Source organism: Gymnoscopelus braueri, assembly GCF_963280865.1.
Source record: "Gymnoscopelus braueri genome assembly, chromosome: 11".
In the NCBI taxonomy this organism is placed as follows: Eukaryota; Metazoa; Chordata; class Actinopteri; order Myctophiformes; family Myctophidae; genus Gymnoscopelus; species Gymnoscopelus braueri.
Genome location: NC_137613.1, coordinates 1,207,873 through 1,230,425, shown reverse-complemented (window position 1 = coordinate 1,230,425; position 22,553 = coordinate 1,207,873). Strand labels below are relative to the sequence as shown.

The window sequence follows — 22,553 nt, the reverse complement described above, 5'->3', positions numbered from 1 at the left end:
GTTTGTCACAAATGCGAGACATGGAGTTATGGATCCAGTAGGCGTGGCCTATATATGGTTACATCTAAATTGCATATTTTCATACCAAAATACTTTCATACCATTCACTGACAGACTACATGAAATATGCTGGCCACATTGCAGAATTGCCTTTATCCAACATCCTTAATGTTAGCTATTCAGGTCAGGAAAAAGACTGATGAAGACCTAGAAGGTCGAAACGTTGCAAAAATAAAAAAGTGAGTTTCTTGGAGCTTGAGAACAGTGTGCGGACTTCCTCCTTCTTTTTCTTGATTCTTCCTTGATGTCCAGCACCTGGCCTAAACACAGGCGTGGGATGTGCACACAACCTTCTCTTTGAGCTATTCAGGTCAGAACAGAGCTATCAACTTAGAAAGACCATGTCTCTAGGAACCTGCAGTAAACTGCAGTAAAAAACGATTTATTATTGCACAAATCCAGAGTGTGGAGTTTGCCAAGTTCCAACTAACTGGATGCTGCGCAGCTGCTGCCTTTTAAAGGGTTAAGAGCTGGGTTACAAAAAGACCCGCCCCCACCTGGCTCTGATTGGCCTACCAAACGCCCCCTTCTGTGACACACACGGAAGCTTCAGGGAAGCTTTCCTACGCTAAAATGGCGCCCGAGATACCAATGCCTCAGAGCCGAAGGAGGCGTCTACCTTCATGTGTCTATGGTTTTATGTCTTCTCTGACTATTTTGAGTTTCTTCCTGGAGGCTGAAACCTTGAGGGTCAAACGTGCCAATAGAGAAACAGCGCTTTAGTGACATAGTAAAAACATACCCTCCCCCTCATTATCATAACACAACAGGTGTGGGCATGAGGAGGAGGAGGGACTAGGACAGGTGGGTGGTGCTAAGGTGGTGGAGGAGGTGCTAAGGTGAGAACCAGGTATACTTAATGAACTCAAGGTCAAGTCAAGTCAAGGTCTTTATTAATGTCCCAGAAGGGCAAATAGGTTTACAGCCGGAGTAGTGGTTTTAAAACATACAGACAGTACAGGACAACAACAGACATGAAACACCATAGCATAAAACATAAGTCTGGGCGCATCTAGTGCGAGAGATAAAACAAAAGGCTACCTTCAGAAATATAAAGTGCCGGTCATAAAGTGCTTGTTTCATCATCATCATCATCATCATAGTGCAAGAGATAAAGTGCAAGAGATAAAACAGAAGGCTATATTCAGAATATAAAGTGCCGGTCATAAAGTGCTTGTTTCATCATCATCATCATCATCAGTAACATTATCCTTTACCTGTTACTGGCAGCATTGATTGCACGAATTGAGGCAGGAACAAAGGAGTGCTTGTATCTGTTATTTTTGACACCAGGGGCACCCAGACGACGGCCAGATGGCAACATCCTATACTCTGGCTCGAGTGGGTGGGATCTTGCCGAATGGACCTGGCCTTCATAAGCAGCTGTCTGTTATAGAAGGGGTCGAGGCTCTCCAACTGGATGCCAGTAATTTTGGAGGCGGTTTTAACTATACTTATAAGATAATTTTTATCCTTAATGGCGAGGTTGCCATACCAACAGGTGATAGAGAAGGAGATAACAGAATGTACATACAGTAGGCACTGTAAAACAGTTTCATCAGGTCTCTATCGACATTAAATCTGGCCAATTTCCTTAGACAGAAAAGGCGCTGCTGGCCCTTCTTACACAGCATGTCAGTGTTTACATCAAATTTCAATTTGCTGTCAATAATCGTGCCAAGATATTTGTAACTGGGTACGATTTCCACTGGCTGGCCACAGATATCAGTGTTCTGGGTGGGATGGGGACCACGTCTGAAGTCAATACAGAGCTCTTTTGTTTTTGAGATGTTCAATTCAAGGAACGCATCACTACAGCAGGACAAGAAGTCCTCTGTGGCCTGACCATGCCCGACCTCGTCATTGTCGAGAAGGCTGACAATGACTGAGTCATCCGCGTATTTTATGATAAAACGGTTGTCGTGATTACTGCGACAGTCCGTGTACAAAATAAACAAGAAAGCGGAAAGAACGCAGCCCTGTGGCGAACCAGTGGAAGTGGACAGAAGGCTAGACGTTGTCTCATTCACCCTTACACATTGAGATCTGTTGGTCAAAAAGTCAAGGATCCAGCCTACCAGACATGGGTCTACACTGAAGGTGTTCATTAATTTCTCAACCAGAACATGGGGCTGGATCGTATTGAACGCCGAGGAGAAATCAATAAAGAGCAACCTGGCATGCTTTTTACTGCCCTCGAGATGCTTGAGAACTAGGTTTAGAAGAGTGGCAGTTGCGTCCTGGACGCCTCTGCCTTCCCTATATGCAAACTGAAAAGGGTCAAGAAGGCTCTCAGTTTTAGCCACAAGCTCTGACTTGATGAGCCTCTCGAACTGTTTCATGACCAGGGAAGTAAGAGCCACGGGTCTGAAATCGTTAAGTGTTTTAGGTTTGCTGTTCTTGCCTACGGGTACAACAGTGGACCGTTTCCAAAGGGAGAGTACTCTCTGCTGGCTAAGAGATAGTTTAAAAATAGAATAAAAAATGGGACCTAATTGTTCAGCACAGGTATTTAGCAAGCGACCACCGATGTGGTCCGGGCCTGAACTTTTACGAGGGTTGCATTTTTTTAAACAGTTGATCACATCCTGCTCGTCAAAGAAAGATCTGGAGGGGGGGGGGCAGACAGAAGTCTATTCCTGATCTCAGAGTGATTTCCACTGAAATCATGGGTGTCGAATCTAACATAGAAATCATTGAGGCTCTGAGCCAGTTGCTGGTCACAGTTGTAATTGGCTAGTATGACCTTTTTCCTGCCATTTTCTTTCAGCCCTGTTATGGTTTTCATACCATCCCAGGCAGAGCCCAGGTTATTTGCTCTAAGTTGGCTCTCGATTTTTTTCCTTGTAAATCTTTTTACTAGCCCATACCTCTCTTTTGATTTATTTTTGTATACTTCTGAGCTCTACTGTGTTTCCCTCCTTAAAGGCCTTATTCTTCTTCTGCAGAAGAGATCTAAGGGAGTTAGATATCCATGGTTTAGAGTTTGGGTACGCTTTGATGGTTTTCTCAGGAATAACAATATTCTCACAGTACAACGACCAGCTAGTAACAACATCCGTCAGTTCATTGATGTCTGCAGAGGACTCAGAGAACATGTCCCAGTCTGTGTCCTCAAGGAGGCCCCGGAGGGTCTCACAGGCGTTGTTATCATTCCAGTTCTTAATGCGGATGCTCTGCACTTTACCACGTTTTAGAGCAGTGCGGTAAACAGGGAAAAGGTGCACACAGCTATGATCGGAGGCCCCCAGGGGCGGGAGGGGTACGGATTGGAGGCGTGTCCACATAAAAACATAATTTTAACCCTTTCTGTACACTTTTTTGAAAAAATATTCCTCCTAGTATAACCATAATACCTGATGATTATGTTTTAGGGGGGGAAAAATCACTGAAAATCACGGCACCCCGTCTTTAACTCTCAGGATAGACCTTTATACTGTCGGTCCATTTTTACACTGACAATTATACTGTGTATACGGCCAGCTACACAGAACACAACTCTTCTATTGTTGCTGTCGGGCAGAAACCTTGTATTTTCTCCATAGTTCTACTTTTTTATGTTTCTTTTTCCATAAATGAATGCACTACTTTGTCATACTACAGTACAGTACACAAAAGTAGCAAAGATAGCTGATCTACAAGCTCACAACAGGTCTGTAGAAACCAATGCGTGAAGTCACGCTCCCTTCGTCCATATTTGTTTTTGCCACGTTGGAAGTGGTTAAGGCATAGAGTTAAAAACGGGGTGCCGTGATTTTCAGTGATCCCCCCCCCCCCCTAAAACATAATCATCAGGTATTATGGTTATACTAGGAGGAAGATTTTTTTTCAAAAAAGTGTACAGAAAGTGTTAAAATTATGTTTTTATGTGGACACGCCTCCAGTTCATTAAGTATACCTGGTTCTCACCTTAGCACCTCCTCCACCACCTTAGCACCACCCACCTGTCCTAGTCCCTCCTCCTCCTCATGCCCACACCTGTTGTGTTATGATAATGAGGGGGAGGGTATATTTTTCCTATGTCACTAAAGTGCTGTTTTTCTATTGGCACGTTTGACCCTCAAGGTTTCAGCCTCCAGGAAGAAACTCAAAATAGTCAGAAGACATAAAACACCATAAAAACACCACCAGGGGGCTTAATGAAGTTCTATCAACCTCATAGACACATGAAAAACAGAAAAAAACATGGCACCACCTCTTTAAAGATAATAAAGAGGAAATCCCCTCCCATCCACTTGCATTGAGTTGCTCACAGCGCATACTCCTAAATCACCCCTTCTTCTGGGTTGGGAAACGTGACGGGCGGGGCCTATTTGCAGCCCTGTGCGCAAGCTCGTGAGTCGAGCCCATTGGTCGAAACCGTTTTCGCTCGTTCGTGTACAGTGGCCCCAGGCCGTTTTAAGCTGCAGTACCTATGAATGGCCAGCATGTCCAATGCGCTTCAATGCAACCTCTGGGTTCTGGGGGCTTGGGTTGAGGTCCGTTTTAGGATAGAGGATTTAAGTGGTTCTGAATTAGCAGCTCAACTGAAGCTAATTCATCCTAGTGTATTTCACCAAACATTTAAATCTCCACCATACCATTATGTCACCATAAATGATAATAACAATTATCATCCCATCATTACCTGTTTGTTGTTGTGTTGTTGTGTTGTCAACACAACAAACAGGTTTGTGTCTGTTGTGAGCTCTGCAAGGTCTGTGAGCTCTGCTAGGTCTGTGAGCTCTGCTAGGTCTGTGAGCTCTGCTATAGGTCTGTGAGCTCTGCTATAGGTCTGTGAGCTCTGCTAGGTCTGTGAGCTCTGCTGTAGGTCTGTGAGCTCTGCTATAGGTCTGTGAGCTCTGCTATAGGTCTGTGAGCTCTGCTAGGTCTGTGAGCTCTGCTGTAGGTCTGTGAGCTCTGCTATAGGTCTGTGAGCTCTGCTATAGGTCTGTGAGCTCTGCTGTAGGTCTGTGAGCTCTGCTATAGGTCTGTGAGCTCTGCTATAGGTCTGTGAGCTCTGCTAGGTCTGTGAGCTCTGCTGTAGGTCTGTGAGCTCTGCTATAGGTCTGTGAGCTCTGCTATAGGTCTGTGAGCTCTGCTAGGTCTGTGAGCTCTGTGAGGAGACTGAAGCTCCTGTTTGGACATCAGTTCAGACTGAGTCAGGCGTCATCATGGATAGAAGGAGAAGCTACAGTATACTATGAAACCATTTCCAACATTCATGTTGTGTTTTATTCTTCTGAAAAGCTTTCCTCTGAGCTGCGGTGAAAAGGAAACGATGGAAGGCAACAATGATCCAGTCCAACATAAACGTTTAGCTTGGGGAACAGAGAGACAGACACAGAGGGCATTCATCGTTGTCTTTGTTCTCATCTCTAGTATTTCAGCCTGATCGCCAGAGAATTTAGTATACATTGCACGGATCCAGTGCACGTCATTCCGTGCATAGTCGCCTTGAAACCCCGAAAATCCGTGCATATGTACGCCGAGTCCCACGGTGGGCGTAACCAGTTGCAACCCGGAAAAACCCGGAAGCAGAGCAGTCCCCACAACAAAATGTACGATTCTGTGCCTATCGGTACGTAACTCAAACGGCGCTGAGTAGGCTCAAGGGAACTGTCGCCACGTGAGGGACCACCGAGTGAGCTAAAGCGAGCGAGTTGCCGTCCCGAACGTTGCGCCTCCGAAATGGTTTAGTCACAATGGGGGAGATGCGAGGTGGCTATGCACGTTTTTTCGGGTTTTCCAGTTGTCTATGCACGGAATTTGAAAAACGTTCAACGAGAACGTTTCCTCTGGCGATCGGGTTGAGTATTTTGTTCTCTCTCTTTTTTCCATTTCTGGACTGTGACACACTAGTCTGTGACACACTAGTCTGTGACAAAGGAAAGTGTGAGAGAAGAGTGTGATCAGCAGGAAGTGTGGAATTCGTCAGCCTGTGTTTCTCACCGATCATGAAACACAGATTTCTATTTCTGTAAACACTGTGATGAGTCAAACCACACATGTACTGCTGCTCACCTATTACTAATATATTATCATATATATATATATATATATATATATATATTATATTATAAAGCACACAGACAGTAGATACTGCTGCTGACATATTACTCAACCACTAGTGAAAGATGCTCCGTCAAATGTTACACAAATGTCAGTAATAGTGAGAAATGCAGATGAGATGAGATGTGAGCTACAATCTGACAACGTGTCTCCATGCATGCAACGTGTTGTGAGATTATACATATGCTATTTTCACTATTTGAAATAGGGCATACGTGTATATGTAGCCTATGTATGTTTTGCTTTACTAGAAATGTAGTGGAGTACAATATTTGTCTTTGAAATGTAGTGGAGTGAAAGTCGTCCAAAAATACAAGTACGCAAGTGAAGTACAGATACTCCAGAAATGTAGGCCTACTTAATTACACTAAATAATAATAAATAAATGTACTTAGTTACTGTCCAACACTAGCTACTGTTCATCACATCACTGCTCATACATTTTAAGATCATATACAACTAGAGAAAGTGCTCCTCAACTAGAAAAAGAGCACAGGTCTCCGCCAGGTCAGGTAGAATCGGCCTCCTGGTGGCGCTATAACAGGCCCATGTGAAACATTTGAAGAATTTGGGTCAGAGGTTCGGAATTGGCATCCAGGGAGTGCGTGTGCAAAGTTTGGGGCCGTCAACAGTGAATAATGACTATAAACTGTATCAACAATGAAACAGTTATGACACTTATGATGAACAGACATGTGTCATATTGTTGTGTTGTGTAAATGCTAGTAGTGTGTCTCATTATCTCCTCATCTGTCCTAACAACAACTTGTGCTTGTTTTGGTAACACAAGTCAGTAGATTGTCACTGCATGTCATTATGTCCAAACTTAGATGCAGACAGATAGAAAGAAGAGGGGGAGGAAGAAGGGGGCGCATAATCCACATAAGGTAGACTGACAGAGGTATAATCCGCAAGTAGTCCCAAGAGGAAGAGCAAAGAAAAAGAGGGAAAAAAGTCACTTGTACCTGGTGGAATCCACAGGTGGGTCAGAGGAAGAGCTAAATCCAAGTCATTTTGTTCCTGGTATAATCAACGAAGAGCAAAAGGTCAGAGAGCAGCTAATCTCTCAAGAACAGATTCTGCTCTCCGCTTGAATCTGTCGGGGGGGTTTGTCATATCACGTACGCACTGGCCTACAAGTGGGCGTGCCTTCAGATCAGGAAGCAGGCCGCGCTTTACCCAATCAAATGTAGTGGGCGGGATTTACGTGTCTGCCGATCCTTCCCCACTAGAAACAAACCGAAACTCATTTAACAATAGCGTCCTCGGAGCAGACAAAACCACGGAAAGATATTCACATTTTAACTTGCTCTTTCATCATAGAAACAAGTGGGCTTATAACCAAAACGATCCATGTTCTCTGGGAGAAGTGGTGTTAGTGTTCCGTGTAGAAATATTGTTAGTGGGAATGAAAACATAGTCGCACCACCGGAAGTGAAAGGCTGAAGGCAGACCAAAACCCCGGTTTCCTTGCGCACGGGTGCTCCATTTTGCTCCCCCCAGAGCTAAGTGAAATAGTAAGAAACAGCAGAGGGCGCTGTTTTTCCTTTTTTATTTGGCGATGGGTTCCCAGATTGGAGAGCAGCTAGACAGTACCGCCTGTTATCAGGCTGCTTGAACAAGGCTCATATGCCTCTTTCAGCAGTCTGACAGCAGCTGGATTAACACTGCGCAAGATGATGAGGCTTCACCGTTATGTTTGTGTTTCTATTATAAACAGAAACACATAATTACAACACAGTTCAACAATAATGACATCACATCACATGTAACAATGGAAGGACTATAAATACATTAACCACTTGAACTCCAGCATGGCTATTCTGGGGGGGGGGGACATTCGCTCAAAAATTGCAGATCTACAAGCTCAAAACACGTCATGTTGCGACGCGTTTTGAGCTTGTAGATTTGCTATTTTTGCCTTAGAGATTTGGTGTATTGACAGAAAAAAGTGGTCAGAGTAGAGTTGTTAACTCATGTCTGTCTCTCACAGACTAGAGGGTTTAAGTGGAAGACCTGGAACGCATCTGTGTGACTTTTTGATTTGAGCTAGTAAAAAGCATTATTTTACACTTTGGCTATTCAAAAATAGCACATATACAAGCTCATAGCGCAGATTTTTGAAAAATTGTGAAAATGTGTGCAAATCTTTTAACTCTTTTAACGCCATTGACTCGAAAACGCGTCAATTGCTACTTAATCCACCCACGCCATCGACACGTTAGACGCGTTGATAGCGTTTTCATTGTTTAATCTGTGATCACGCTGTTCTGTTTATTTTTCACCATCAGATACCCGGATCCGGATTCATGACGCAGATTCCGTTTCCGGTTTCCGGTTCTCTTTTTTTAGGCATTTTAGGCGAGAATAGGGAAAAACACGGTTTTTCACACGGTATAAAAAACGAACAGAGAGCTCTAGTTCTATTTTCTTTAGTCTGGATGACGAACAGTCATCTGCGTCGTGTATCACATCGTACTGAAGGACGATCGCCGATCTGAGAAAACGCGGATATGATGTATGGACTGTTGAGCCTGTTTGGAGGGGGTCGAGTGCGTGAGCGAGTATATCAAGGTGTGGATCTGCTGCTCTCTGCTGGTCGATCTGTGGTGTGTGTTTAAAACCGCAGCCAGACACACACCCTGCCAGAGTTTTTTTAGAGCAGTCTGTAGCCTCTGCCAGGGTTTTGAACGATTTTGTTACCTTTTCAAGTAGCCACAGAATTTTTTCCTCCAGTATGATTGATCCCCTGATGGTTGCTAATCACTGAGGAGATTCAGGTGTGGTTTCACAAATGTCAACGAGGCCATTGTGACATGTGTTGTTTGATGTTTGAAAATAGCTCAAAACCAGTAGTTTTAAACCAAAAAACAATGTGAATTGTTTGTCCGTTTGAATTTTAACATTGAAGTGGATGGAGCAGCAAATCTTTGGAAATTGTTATCTCCTTATTCGTTTTGAATATCGAAAATTTTTCAAAACAAAATAATTAGAGAATCTTTTTTTTTTTGGCAGGCAACAGCTAATTTCTCAAAGACGTTTATAAACGTCTTTGGCAGTTATTGTGTTAAATGAATTTAAATAACAAAATAACAAAACAAAAAAAACAAGAAAATCGCTGGCACTGGGGAGCACTTTATGAAAATACTCTGGCAGTCAATTAATGGGTTAAGAATACTAAGCAAACATAATGACATTACACCAGATAACATTGAATATTCTCTATATAATAGCTTGAGGAACTGAATAGAACATGGGCGCCACTTCTCCATTGAATTCAATGGACACGGCCGCCATGTTCTATGTGGTCGCCCTGTGTTCGTTCTATATAGATCATAGTGGTTATTAGCCTGGCATTTTTTATCATTGTTTTGCACTGGCAGATTAGTCTGGTTTTCCAGGCTAAGTGCTTACTGCATTTCCCTGAATACTACAATTAACAGTACATTATGTGCACTTTACATTATTATACACAATCTCTACAGTTTCAAAGGCAAACAGGTGAGCTGTTAATTAACATTCATCACAATAACCAGTCAAATGCAACATATGAATGAGAGCAATCATGAACAGAACTCACTTCATCCACACATAACCATAGAGGCTGGGCTGAGACTCCAGGACAGAGAAAGGGCTCTCATGTGGAAACCACAACTATAACCTGCTGCCAGGTCTGTTATATACAGGCAAACCAGAACTATAACATGCTGCCTGTAGTGAAGGGACAGGCACATATAGAGTCACTGATGAGGAGTGAGTGAGAGCAGATGAGATGGGTGGATCAGGATCCATATACTCTGGACACACTTGCACCAAGAGGCCTAATTGAAGATTTTAGTATTAGACCATTTCTGTGGCCAATGGACTGTCTGGGAGTATCACTGTAGTGATGTCTTGTTGATGTATTTAACATGAATATAAGTTCTATGTTCTCTGCTTATAGACTGAGCTGCTGGCTGTTTCTGTGTCCTCCTCATCCTCACGTACAAAAGGGAGCTAAAAACCTTTATTTTTCTTCTATGGATCCAATCCATGGGAATAAGGAGAGCATTGCTGACTAGGAGGACTCTTTTATACACTGTCATTGGAAGAAGTATAAAATAGGGCCTTAATTTATGAGAAACATAATGAGATGAAATATGACGGTTTCTGACCGACAGCGAAGAGATGTTACTATTTACAGACAGTCTGATGAATGCTGAACATGGATGGGTGACCTATCATTATTTATTCACGTTTGATCTCTTACCATTGCAAACGCTAACAGCAGTAATATTACAAATGTAAAGCCCAGTTCCACACCAATGACTAGTCACAACCAGGGTCGCCAGATCTGCTTATTATAATTTCCCCGCAATGTTTTATTTGAAAATAGCCGATCTACAAGCTCACAACGCGTCGCATCGCAAGCTTGTAGATCTGCTATTTTCAAATAGCTGATGTATATGTTAAAGTGCTCATGTGGCCCATAGTCGCTTCTTTTGGGCTGGTTTTCCTAGACCTGGTTGCTTGTTTCTCTCACAGAATCTGGCAACACTGGTCGCAACTTGCAAGAAATTGCGGTGTGGACTGACCCGTTGCAGAGCGCTGTGTGGACTGACCTGTTGCAGAGCGCTGTGTGGACTGACCCGTTGTGGACTGACCCGTTGCAGAGCGGTGTGGACTGACCCGTTGCAGAGCGCTGTGTGGACTGACCCGTTGCAGAGCGCTGTGTGGACTGACCTGTTGCAGAGCGCTGTGTGGACTGACCCGTTGTGGACTGACCCGTTGCAGAGCGGTGTGGACTGACCCGTTGCAGAGCGCTGTGTGGACTGACCCGTTGCAGAGTGCTGTGTGGACTGACCCGTTGCAGAGTGCTGTGTGGACTGACCCGTTGCAGAGCACTGTGTGGACTGACCCGTTGCAGAGCGCTGTGTGGACTGACCTGTTGCAGAGCGCTGTGTGGACTGACCCGTTGCAGAGCGCTGTGTGGACTGACCCGTTGCAGAGCACTGTGTGGACTGACCCGTTGCAGAGCACTGTGTGGACTGACCCGTTGCAGAGCACTGTGTGGACTGACCCGTTGCAGAGCGCTGTGTGGACTGACCCGTTGCAGAGCGCTGTGTGGACTGACCCGTTGCAGAGCGCTGTGTGGACTGACCCGTTGCAGAGCGCTGTGTGGACTGACCCGTTGCAGAGCGCTGTGTGGACTGACCCGTTGCAGAGCACTGTGTGGACTGACCCGTTGCAGAGCACTGTGTGGACTGACCCGTTGCAGAGCGCTGTGTGGACTGACCCGTTGCAGAGCGCTGTGTGGACTGACCCGTTGCAGAGCGCTGTGTGGACTGACCCGTTGCAGAGCGCTGTGTGGACTGACCCGTTGCAGAGCGCTGTGTGGACTGACCCGTTGCAGAGCGCTGTGTGGACTGACCTGTTGCAGAGCACTGTGTGGACTGACCCGTTGCAGAGCGCTGTGGACTGACCCGTTGCAGAGCGCTGTGTGGACTGACCCGTTGCAGAGCACTGTGTGGACTGACCCGTTGCAGAGCACTGTGTGGACTGACCCGTTGCAGAGCACTGTGTGGACTGACCCGTTGCAGAGCGCTGTGTGGACTGACCCGTTGCAGAGCGCTGTGGACTGACCTGTTGCAGAGCGCTGTGTGGACTGACCCGTTGCAGAGCGCTGTGTGGACTGACCCGTTGCAGAGCACTGTGTGGACTGACCCGTTGCAGAGCACTGTGTGGACTGACCCGTTGCAGAGCACTGTGTGGACTGACCCGTTGCAGAGCGCTGTGTGGACTGACCCGTTGCAGAGCGCTGTGTGGACTGACCCGTTGCAGAGCGCTGTGTGGACTGACCCGTTGCAGAGCGCTGTGTGGACTGACCCGTTGCAGAGCGCTGTGTGGACTGACCCGTTGCAGAGCGCTGTGTGGACTGACCCGTTGCAGAGCGCTGTGTGGACTGACCCGTTGCAGAGCACTGTGTGGACTGACCCGTTGCAGAGCACTGTGTGGACTGACCCGTTGCAGAGCGCTGTGTGGACTGACCCGTTGCAGAGCGCTGTGTGGACTGACCCGTTGCAGAGCGCTGTGTGGACTGACCCGTTGCAGAGCGCTGTGTGGACTGACCCGTTGCAGAGCGCTGTGTGGACTGACCTGTTGCAGAGCACTGTGTGGACTGACCCGTTGCAGAGCGCTGTGGACTGACCCGTTGCAGAGCGCTGTGTGGACTGACCCGTTGCAGAGCACTGTGTGGACTGACCCGTTGCAGAGCACTGTGTGGACTGACCCGTTGCAGAGCACTGTGTGGACTGACCCGTTGCAGAGCGCTGTGTGGACTGACCCGTTGCAGAGCGCTGTGGACTGACCTGTTGCAGAGCGCTGTGTGGACTGACCCGTTGCAGAGCGCTGTGTGGACTGACCCGTTGCAGAGCACTGTGTGGACTGACCCGTTGCAGAGCACTGTGTGGACTGACCCGTTGCAGAGCACTGTGTGGACTGACCCGTTGCAGAGCGCTGTGTGGACTGACCCGTTGCAGAGCGCTGTGTGGACTGACCCGTTGCAGAGCGCTGTGTGGACTGACCCGTTGCAGAGCACTGTGTGGACTGACCCGTTGCAGAGCACTGTGTGGACTGACCCGTTGCAGAGCGCTGTGTGGACTGACCCGTTGCAGAGCGCTGTGTGGACTGACCCGTTGCAGAGCGCTGTGTGGACTGACCCGTTGCAGAGTGCTGTGTGGACTGACCCGTTGCAGAGCGCTGTGTGGACTGACCCGTTGCAGAGCGCTGTGTGACTGACCTGTTGCAGAGCGCTGTGTGGACTGACCCGTTGCAGAGCGCTGTGTGGACTGACCCGTTGCAGAGCGCTGTGTGGACTGACCCGTTGCAGAGCACTGTGTGGACTGACCCGTTGCAGAGCACTGTGTGGACTGACCCGTTGCAGAGCGCTGTGTGGACTGACCCGTTGCAGAGCGCTGTGTGGACTGACCCGTTGCAGAGCGCTGTGTGGACTGACCCGTTGCAGAGCGCTGTGGACTGACCCGTTGCAGAGCGCTGTGGACTGACCTGTTGCAGAGCACTGTGTGGACTGACCCGTTGCAGAGCGCTGTGGACTGACCCGTTGCAGAGCGCTGTGTGGACTGACCCGTTGCAGAGCGCTGTGTGGACTGACCCGTTGCAGAGCACTGTGTGGACTGACCCGTTGCAGAGCACTGTGTGGACTGACCCGTTGCAGAGCACTGTGTGGACTGACCCGTTGCAGAGCGCTGTGTGGACTGACCCGTTGCAGAGCGCTGTGGACTGACCTGTTGCAGAGCGCTGTGTGGACTGACCCGTTGCAGAGCGCTGTGTGGACTGACCCGTTGCAGAGCACTGTGTGGACTGACCCGTTGCAGAGCACTGTGTGGACTGACCCGTTGCAGAGCACTGTGTGGACTGACCCGTTGCAGAGCGCTGTGTGGACTGACCCGTTGCAGAGCGCTGTGTGGACTGACCCGTTGCAGAGCGCTGTGTGGACTGACCCGTTGCAGAGCACTGTGTGGACTGACCCGTTGCAGAGCACTGTGTGGACTGACCCGTTGCAGAGCGCTGTGTGGACTGACCCGTTGCAGAGCGCTGTGTGGACTGACCCGTTGCAGAGCGCTGTGTGGACTGACCCGTTGCAGAGTGCTGTGTGGACTGACCCGTTGCAGAGCGCTGTGTGGACTGACCCGTTGCAGAGCGCTGTGGACTGACCTGTTGCAGAGCGCTGTGTGGACTGACCCGTTGCAGAGCGCTGTGTGGACTGACCCGTTGCAGAGCGCTGTGTGGACTGACCCGTTGCAGAGCACTGTGTGGACTGACCCGTTGCAGAGCACTGTGTGGACTGACCCGTTGCAGAGCGCTGTGTGGACTGACCCGTTGCAGAGCGCTGTGTGGACTGACCCGTTGCAGAGCGCTGTGTGGACTGACCCGTTGCAGAGCGCTGTGGACTGACCCGTTGCAGAGCGCTGTGGACTGACCTGTTGCAGAGCGCTGTGTGGACTGACCCGTTGCAGAGCGCTGTGTGGACTGACCCGTTGCAGAGCGCTGTGTGGACTGACCCGTTGCAGAGCACTGTGTGGACTGACCCGTTGCAGAGCACTGTGTGGACTGACCCGTTGCAGAGCGCTGTGTGGACTGACCCGTTGCAGAGCGCTGTGTGGACTGACCCGTTGCAGAGCGCTGTGTGGACTGACCCGTTGCAGAGTGCTGTGTGGACTGACCCGTTGCAGAGCGCTGTGTGGACTGACCCGTTGCAGAGCGCTGTGTGGACTGACCCGTTGCAGAGTGCTGTGTGGACTGACCCGTTGCAGAGCGCTGTGTGGACTGACCCGTTACAGAGCGCTGTGTGGACTGACCCGTTGCAGAGCGCTGTGTGGACTGACCCGTTGCAGAGCGCTGTGTGGACTGACCCGTTGCAGAGCGCTGTGTGGACTGACCCGTTACAGAGCGCTGTGTGGACTGACCCGTTGCAGAGCGCTGTGTGGACTGACCCGTTGCAGAGTGCTGTGTGGACTGACCCGTTGCAGAGCGCTGTGTGGACTGACCCGTTACAGAGCGCTGTGTGGACTGACCCGTTGCAGAGCGCTGTGTGGACTGACCCGTTGCAGAGCGCTGTGGACTGACCCGTTGCAGAGCGCTGTGGACTGACCCGTTGCAGAGCGCTGTGGACTGACCCGTTGCAGAGCGCTGTGTGGACTGACCCGTTGCAGAGTGCTGTGGACTGACCCGTTGCAGAGCGCTGTGTGGACTGACCCGTTGCAGAGTGCTGTGGACTGACCCGTTGCAGAGCGCTGTGTGGACTGACCCGTTGCAGAGTGCTGTGGACTGACCCGTTGCAGAGCGCTGTGTGGACTGACCCGTTGCAGAGCGCTGTGTGGACTGACCCGTTGCAGAGCGCTGTGTGGACTGACCCGTTGCAGAGCGCTGTGTGGACTGACCCGTTGCAGAGCGCTGTGTGGACTGACCCGTTGCAGAGCGCTGTGGACTGACCCGTTGCAGAGCGCTGTGGACTGACCCGTTGCAGAGCGCTGTGGACTGACCCGTTGCAGAGCGCTGTGTGGACTGACCCGTTGCAGAGTGCTGTGGACTGACCCGTTGCAGAGCGCTGTGTGGACTGACCCGTTGCAGAGTGCTGTGGACTGACCCGTTGCAGAGCGCTGTGTGGACTGACCCGTTGCAGAGTGCTGTGGACTGACCCGTTGCAGAGCGCTGTGTGGACTGACCCGTTGCAGAGCGCTGTGTGGACTGACCCGTTGCAGAGCACTGCCAATTGGGGATTAAACGGTTACAAGCAGTTGCAACTTGCGTAGGAGTGGACTGGGCTTAAAACCTTGGTGTTTGATGCTGTAGGAGTGGACTGGGCTTAAAACCTTGGTGTTTGATGCTGTGGGAGTGGACTGGGCTTAAAACCTTGGTGTTTGATGCTGTGGGAGTGGACTGGGCTTAAAACCTTGGTGTTTGATGCTGTAGGAGTGGACTGGGCTTAAAACCTTGGTGTTTGATGCTGTAGGAGTGGACTGGGCTTAAAACCTTGGTGTTTGATGCTGTGGCAGTGGACTGGGCTTAAAACCTTGGTGTTTGATACTGTAGGAGTGGACTGGGCTTAAAACCTTGGTGTTTGATGCTGTGGGAGTGGACTGGGCTTAAAACCTTGGTGTTTGATGCTGTGGGAGTGGACTGGGCTTAAAACCTTGGTGTTTGATGCTGTGGGAGTGGACTGGGCTTAAAACCTTGGTGTTTGATGCTGTAGGAGTGGACTGGGCTTAAAACCTTGGTGTTTGATGCTGTAGGAGTGGACTGGGCTTAAAACCTTGGTGTTTGATGCTGTAGGAGTGGACTGGGCTTAAAACCTTGGTGTTTGATGCTGTGGGAGTGGACTGGGCTTAAAACCTTGGTGTTTGATGCTGTGGGAGTGGATGGGCTTAAAACCTTGGTGTTTGATGCTGTGGGAGTGGACTGGGCTTAAAACCTTGGTGTTTGATGCTGTGGGTGTGGACTGGGCTTAAAACCTTGGTGTTTGATGCTGTGGGAGTGGACTGGGCTTAAAACCTTGGTGTTTGATGCTGTGGGTGTGGACTGGGCTTAAAACCTTGGTGTTTGATGCTGTGGGAGTGGACTGGGCTTAAAACCTTGGTGTTTGATGCTGTAGGAGTGGACTGGGCTTAAAACCTTGGTGTTTGATGCTGTGGGAGTGGACTGGGCTTAAAACCTTGGTGTTTGATGCTGTAGGAGTGGACTGGGCTTAAAACCTTGGTGTTTGATGCTGTAGGAGTGGACTGGGCTTAAAACCTTGGTGTTTGATGCTGTAGGAGAGGACTGGGCTTAAAACCTTGGTGTTTGATGCTGTAGGAGTGGACTGGGCTTAAAACCTTGGTGTTTGATGCTGTAGGAGCGGACTGGGCTTAAAACCTTGGTGTTTGATGCTGTAGTAGCGGACTGGGCTTAAAACCTTGGTGTTTGATGCTGTAGGAGCGGACTGGGCTTAAAACCTTGGTGTTTGATGCTGTAGTAGCGGACTGGGCTTAAAACCTTGGTGTTTGATGCTGTAGGAGTGGACTGGGCTTAAAACCTTGGTGTTTGATGCTGTAGCAGTGGACTGGGCTTAAAACCTTGGTGTTTGATGCTGTAGGAGTGGACTGGGCTTAAAACCTTGGTGTTTGATGCTGTAGCAGTGGACTGGGCTTAAAACCTTGGTGTTTGATGCTGTAGTAGCGGACTGGGCTTAAAACCTTGGTGTTTGATGCTGTAGCAGTGGACTGGGCTTAAAACCTTGGTGTTTGATGCTGTAGTAGCGGACTGGGCTTAAAACCTTGGTGTTTGATGCTGTGGGAGTGGACTGGGCTTAAAACCTTGGTGTTTGATGCTGTGGGTGTGGACTGGGCTTAAAACCTTGGTGTTTGATGCTGTGGGAGTGGACTGGGCTTAAAACCTTGGTGTTTGATGCTGTAGGAGTGGACTGGGCTTAAAACCTTGGTGTTTGATGCTGTGGGAGTGGACTGGGCTTAAAACCTTGGTGTTTGATGCTGTAGGAGTGGACTGGGCTTAAAACCTTGGTGTTTGATGCTGTAGGAGTGGACTGGGCTTAAAACCTTGGTGTTTGATGCTGTAGGAGAGGACTGGGCTTAAAACCTTGGTGTTTGATGCTGTAGGAGTGGACTGGGCTTAAAACCTTGGTGTTTGATGCTGTAGGAGCGGACTGGGCTTAAAACCTTGGTGTTTGATGCTGTAGCAGTGGACTGGGCTTAAAACCTTGGTGTTTGATGCTGTAGGAGTGGACTGGGCTTAAAACCTTGGTGTTTGATGCTGTAGTAGCGGACTGGGCTTAAAACCTTGGTGTTTGATGCTGTAGGAGTGGACTGGGCTTAAAACCTTGGTGTTTGATGCTGTAGTAGCGGACTGGGCTTAAAACCTTGGTGTTTGATGCTGTAGGAGTGGACTGGGCTTAAAACCTTGGTGTTTGATGCTGTAGCAGTGGACTGGGCTTAAAACCTTGGTGTTTGATGCTGTAGGAGTGGACTGGGCTTAAAACCTTGGTGTTTGATGCTGTAGCAGTGGACTGGGCTTAAAACCTTGGTGTTTGATGCTGTAGTAGCGGACTGGGCTTAAAACCTTGGTGTTTGATGCTGTAGCAGTGGACTGGGCTTAAAACCTTGGTGTTTGATGCTGTAGTAGCGGACTGGGCTTAAAACCTTGGTGTTTGATGCTGTAGGAGTGGACTGGGCTTAAAACCTTGGTGTTTGATGCTGTAGCAGTGGACTGGGCTTAAAACCTTGGTGTTTGATGCTGTAGGAGTGGACTGGGCTTAAAACCTTGGTGTTTGATGCTGTAGTAGCGGACTGGGCTTAAAACCTTGGTGTTTGATGCTGTAGGAGTGGACTGGGCTTAAAACCTTGGTGTTTGATGCTGTAGCAGTGGACTGGGCTTAAAACCTTGGTGTTTGATGCTGTAGGAGTGGACTGGGCTTAAAACCTTGGTGTTTGATGCTGTAGTAGCGGACTGGGCTTAAAACCTTGGTGTTTGATGCTGTAGGAGTGGACTGGGCTTAAAACCTTGGTGTTTGATGCTGTAGCAGTGGACTGGGCTTAAAACCTTGGTGTTTGATGCTGTAGCAGTGGACTGGGCTTAAAACCTTGGTGTTTGATGCTGTAGCAGTGGACTGGGCTTAAAACCTTGGTGTTTGATGCTGTAGTAGCGGACTGGGCTTAAAACCTTGGTGTTTGATGCTGTAGCAGTGGACTGGGCTTAAAATCTTGGTGTTTGATGCTGTAGCAGTGGACTGGGCTTAAAATCTTGGTGTTTGATGCTGTAGCAGTGGACTGGCCTTAAAACCTTGGTGTTTGATGCTGTAGGAGTGGACTGGGCTTAAAATCTTGGTGTTTGATGCTGTAGCAGTGGACTGGGATTAAAACCTTGGTGTTTGATGCTGTAGGCGTGGACTGGGCTTAAAACCTTGGTGTTTGATGCTGTAGGAGTGGACTGGGCTTAAAACCTTGGTGTTTGATGCTGTAGGAGTGGACTGGGCTTAAAACCTTGGTGTTTGATGCTGTAGCAGTGGACTGGGCTTAAAACCTTGGTGTTTGATGCTGTAGCAGTGGACTGGGCTTAAAACCTTGGTGTTTGATGCTGTAGGAGTGGACTGGGCTTAAAACCTTGGTGTTTGATGCTGTAGCAGTGGACTGGTCTTAAAATCTTGGTGTTTGATGCTGTAGCAGTGGACTGGCCTTAAAACCTTGGTGTTTGATGCTGTAGCAGTGGACTGGCCTTAAAACCTTGGTGTTTGATGCTGTAGGAGTGGACTGGGCTTAAAATCTTGGTGTTTGATGCTGTAGCAGTGGACTGGGCTTAAAACCTTGGTGTTTGATGCTGTAGGCGTGGACTGGGCTTAAAACCTTGGTGTTTGATGCTGTAGGAGTGGACTGGGCTTAAAACCTTGGTGTTTGATGCTGTAGGAGTGGACTGGGCTTAAAACCTTGGTGTTTGATACTGTAGGAGTGGACTGGGCTTAAAACCTTGGTGTTTGATGCTGTAGGAGTGGACTGGGCTTAAAACCTTGGTGTTTGATGCTGTGGGAGTGGACTGGGCTTAAAACCTTGGTGTTTGATGCTGTAGGAGTGGACTGGCCTTAAAACCTTGGTGTTTGATGCTGTGGGAGTGGACTGGGCTTAAAACCTTGGTGTTTGATGCTGTAGGAGTGGACTGGGCTTAAAACCTTGGTGTTTGATGCTGTGGGAGTGGACTGGGCTTAAAACCTTGGTGTTTGATGCTGTGGGAGTGGACTGGGCTTAAAACCTTGGTGTTTGATGCTGTGCTTCCAGGTGCAGCTCCCGTTGGGCCAATGGGAGGAGAGGACGGGTGCTGAGGACTCGTCTGCACTGGTGGAAGAAGTACTCCCTTTTTTTTCTCTTTTTTTACTCAAGTAAAAGTATCAATACCATAATGTTAGAAATACTCTGTTAAGGCCTGAATTCAAAATGTTACAGAAGTATTGGCATCAAAATACTGTATAGTGAATGTACCAAAGTAAAAGTATAGCTCACTTCATCAGTAAGACATATAATACATGAATGACTGAAGGATGTACTTCTTGTCTCCAGGATGGGCTGTGTGTGTGAGGAGTGACCACCAGGGGGCTCTGGGGTGCAGGATGCAGCGGTATGACTCTTCTGGACCTCCTCCCCATGGTGCTGCTCCTGCAGAGCCTGGTCCTCATGGCCCTGTGCTTCCCCTCCGCCTCCATGTGCCCCAAGGGCTGCCTGTGCACGCGGGCCGACGCCCTGCACCTGCACGGCCTGAACGTCACCTGCACCCGGTCCCGCCTGAAGGAGGTTCCCCCGGACCTGCCGGCGGACACGGTGCTCCTGCGGCTGGACCACAACCAGATCGGCGCCGTGCCCGACCGCACCTTCCACGGCCTGCGTCTGCTGCGGGAGCTCAACCTGTCCTACAACGCGGTGGAGACGCTGAGCGAGGGCGCCTTCAGCGGCGTGGAGGCCACGCTGCAGGTGCTGGACCTGTCGCACAACCGCATCACGTCGGTGCACAGGGACGCCTTCGCGCGGCTCAAGGCGCGCGTCATCGTGGACGACAACCCCTGGCACTGTGACTGCGCGCTGCAGCAGGCGCTGGGCGGCATGGCGCACAACCACGAGGCGGCCGCGCGCGTCCTCTGCCGCAGCTCGGAGCTCCGCGACCAGGAGGGCCGGCCGTTCCTGGCGGTGGACACCGACCTCTGCAACCTGGCCAAGCGGACCACGGACTACGCCATGCTGGTGACCATGTTTGGCTGGTTCGCCATGGTCATCTCCTACGTGGTTTACTACGTACGGCAGAACCAGGAGGACGCCCGGCGACACCTGGAGTACCTCAAGTCACTCCCCAGCAAGCCCAAGAAACCTGACGAGGCTGATGACATCAGCACTGTGGTCTGATGACATCACTGATGACATCAGCACTGTGGTCTGATGACATCAGCACTGTGGTCTGATGACATCACTGATGACATCAGTACAGTGGTCTGATGACATCACTGATGACATCAGTACAGTGGTCTGATGACATCACTGATGACACCAGCACTGTGGTCTGAGGACAGCACTGTGGTCTGATGACATCACTGATGACACCAGCACTGTGGTCTGATGACATCAGCACTGTGGTCTGATGACATCACTGATGACATCAGTACAGTGGTCTGATGACATCAGCACTGTGGTCTGATTACATCACTGATGACATCACTAATGACATCACTGATGACATCATCACTGTGGTGTGATGACATCACTGATGACATCAGCACTGTGGTCTGATGACATCACTGATGACATCGGCACTGTGGTCTGATGACATCACTGATGACATCAGCACAGTGGTCTGATGACATCACTGATGACATCACTAATGACATCACTGATGACATCATCACTGTGGTCTGACTGGCAGGAAGCTTGTACGTCCAATCCTGTTACTTTTCAGGAAATGGAGAAAAAAAAGGAGAACCTGTGTTTCAAGTGGATCCAATGGAGTTATTAGGCCTTCGTTAATATTTTTCATTGGTTCAATATTATATTTATAAAAACCCACAGACACACTTAACCACTTTCACTTTCCCACTTTTTGCAAAAATAGATTGCCAAAACATGGCCGATCTGTGAGCTTGCAGATCAGCTGTTTTCACTACTTTGGACGCTCTCGTTTGAGGAAGTTTACAAAAAGTTAAATAGAAGGTTTCTGCCCGTATGAAAGGAAGCAGAAGAATACAGATGAGATGTTAATGGACCAGGGATGTTCATGGAACAGGGATGTTAATGGGACAGAGATGTTGATGGAACAGGGATGTTAATGGGACAGAGATGTTAATGGGACAGGGAGCCACTAATTAAAACATCAAGGTGAGGTTCAGGCTTAAAGTTGTTGTGGAACATTGCTCTCTTAAGGTCCTCCCCAGAATGTCAAGTTCAACAACGAACCTGAATCATGTAGAAACAGTCTCTAAACAGACTCTACAGTCAGTACGAAACCAAGAATGGCTTTTTATTACAAAAAAAAAAAAAAAACCCTAAAATGTTGGGAAGATTTAGTCCCTGTCTCTTGGAAAATCTGAATCTCAGGTTAAAATTTTTGATAGGATATAATATCATTTTTTTAGGTCATAATCTGAGAAATAAATCAAATAAAAAGAACCAAATGATAGCTTTGTTCTCCAATCTATTTATTTGATGCCACGTTAATGTCACAAAGCAGTGGTTCTCCAAGTGGGGTCCAGGGACCCCCCAGGGGTCCTTGACTCGGGGGTCCAGGCCAGGGGGTCCCTAGCAAGATGATATACAGTTTAAACTCTTAAGCCCTATTTTTATATTTTGGCTACTTGAAAGTAACTGATATACAAACTCACAACGCATTGTGCATTGCGACACAAAACAAATCGGGACAAATTGACAGGACATTTTTGGGCATGATGTTTTATTTTATGTTTACCTTAAAGGAGAATTCCGGACATTTTAAGTGTTATCTTTGATGTGTCGTTACTCACCTACCGACGTAAAAAGTGGTTGCTTGTTTCTCTACCTGGCAACACCAAGTTGCCAGGTTCTGGAAAGAAACAAGCAACCAGTGTTAAATCGGTCTGCGTTAGCGGTAGCCTCTCAGGAAGTTTCAGCGCATGTTTGACTATCATGAGACTCTACAATGAGTAGTAGTAGAGAAAAAAATGACTTTGCATCGGTTACAATAGACGAATTTCCCTAAGCCACGCGCTCCCATTATGACAACGGAGGGGGTTGAAAAAATGACGACAGGGGAATCTCTGGAAAAAAACAACGCCACTTTTTACGTCGGTAGGTGAGTGACACATCAAAGATAACACTTAAAATGTCCGGAATTCTCCTTTAATGATACACAATGCCTTTAATTACGTGTCAGAGTGGATTCTGAAGCTGGAA

At 48.6% G+C, this 22,553-nt stretch overlaps 1 protein-coding gene across 1 annotated transcript in view; it reads left to right on the top strand.

Annotated features, from left to right (window-relative positions):
- Nucleotides 1–20,540, top strand: part of LOC308095345 (leucine-rich repeat-containing protein 3B-like) — a gene marked incomplete at its 3' end in the record, with an annotated part of 29,632 nt that extends 9,092 nt beyond the window's left edge. Inside the window, exons 2-3 of the mRNA XM_080442369.1 lie at nucleotides 19,428–19,496; nucleotides 19,707–20,540. Coding sequence (XP_080298495.1) covers nucleotides 19,767–20,540 — 774 coding nt within the window. The 5' untranslated portion in view covers nucleotides 19,428–19,496; nucleotides 19,707–19,766. The remainder of the gene's footprint in view (nucleotides 1–19,427; nucleotides 19,497–19,706) is intronic.
- Between the last annotated feature and the right edge of the window lie 2,013 nt (nucleotides 20,541–22,553).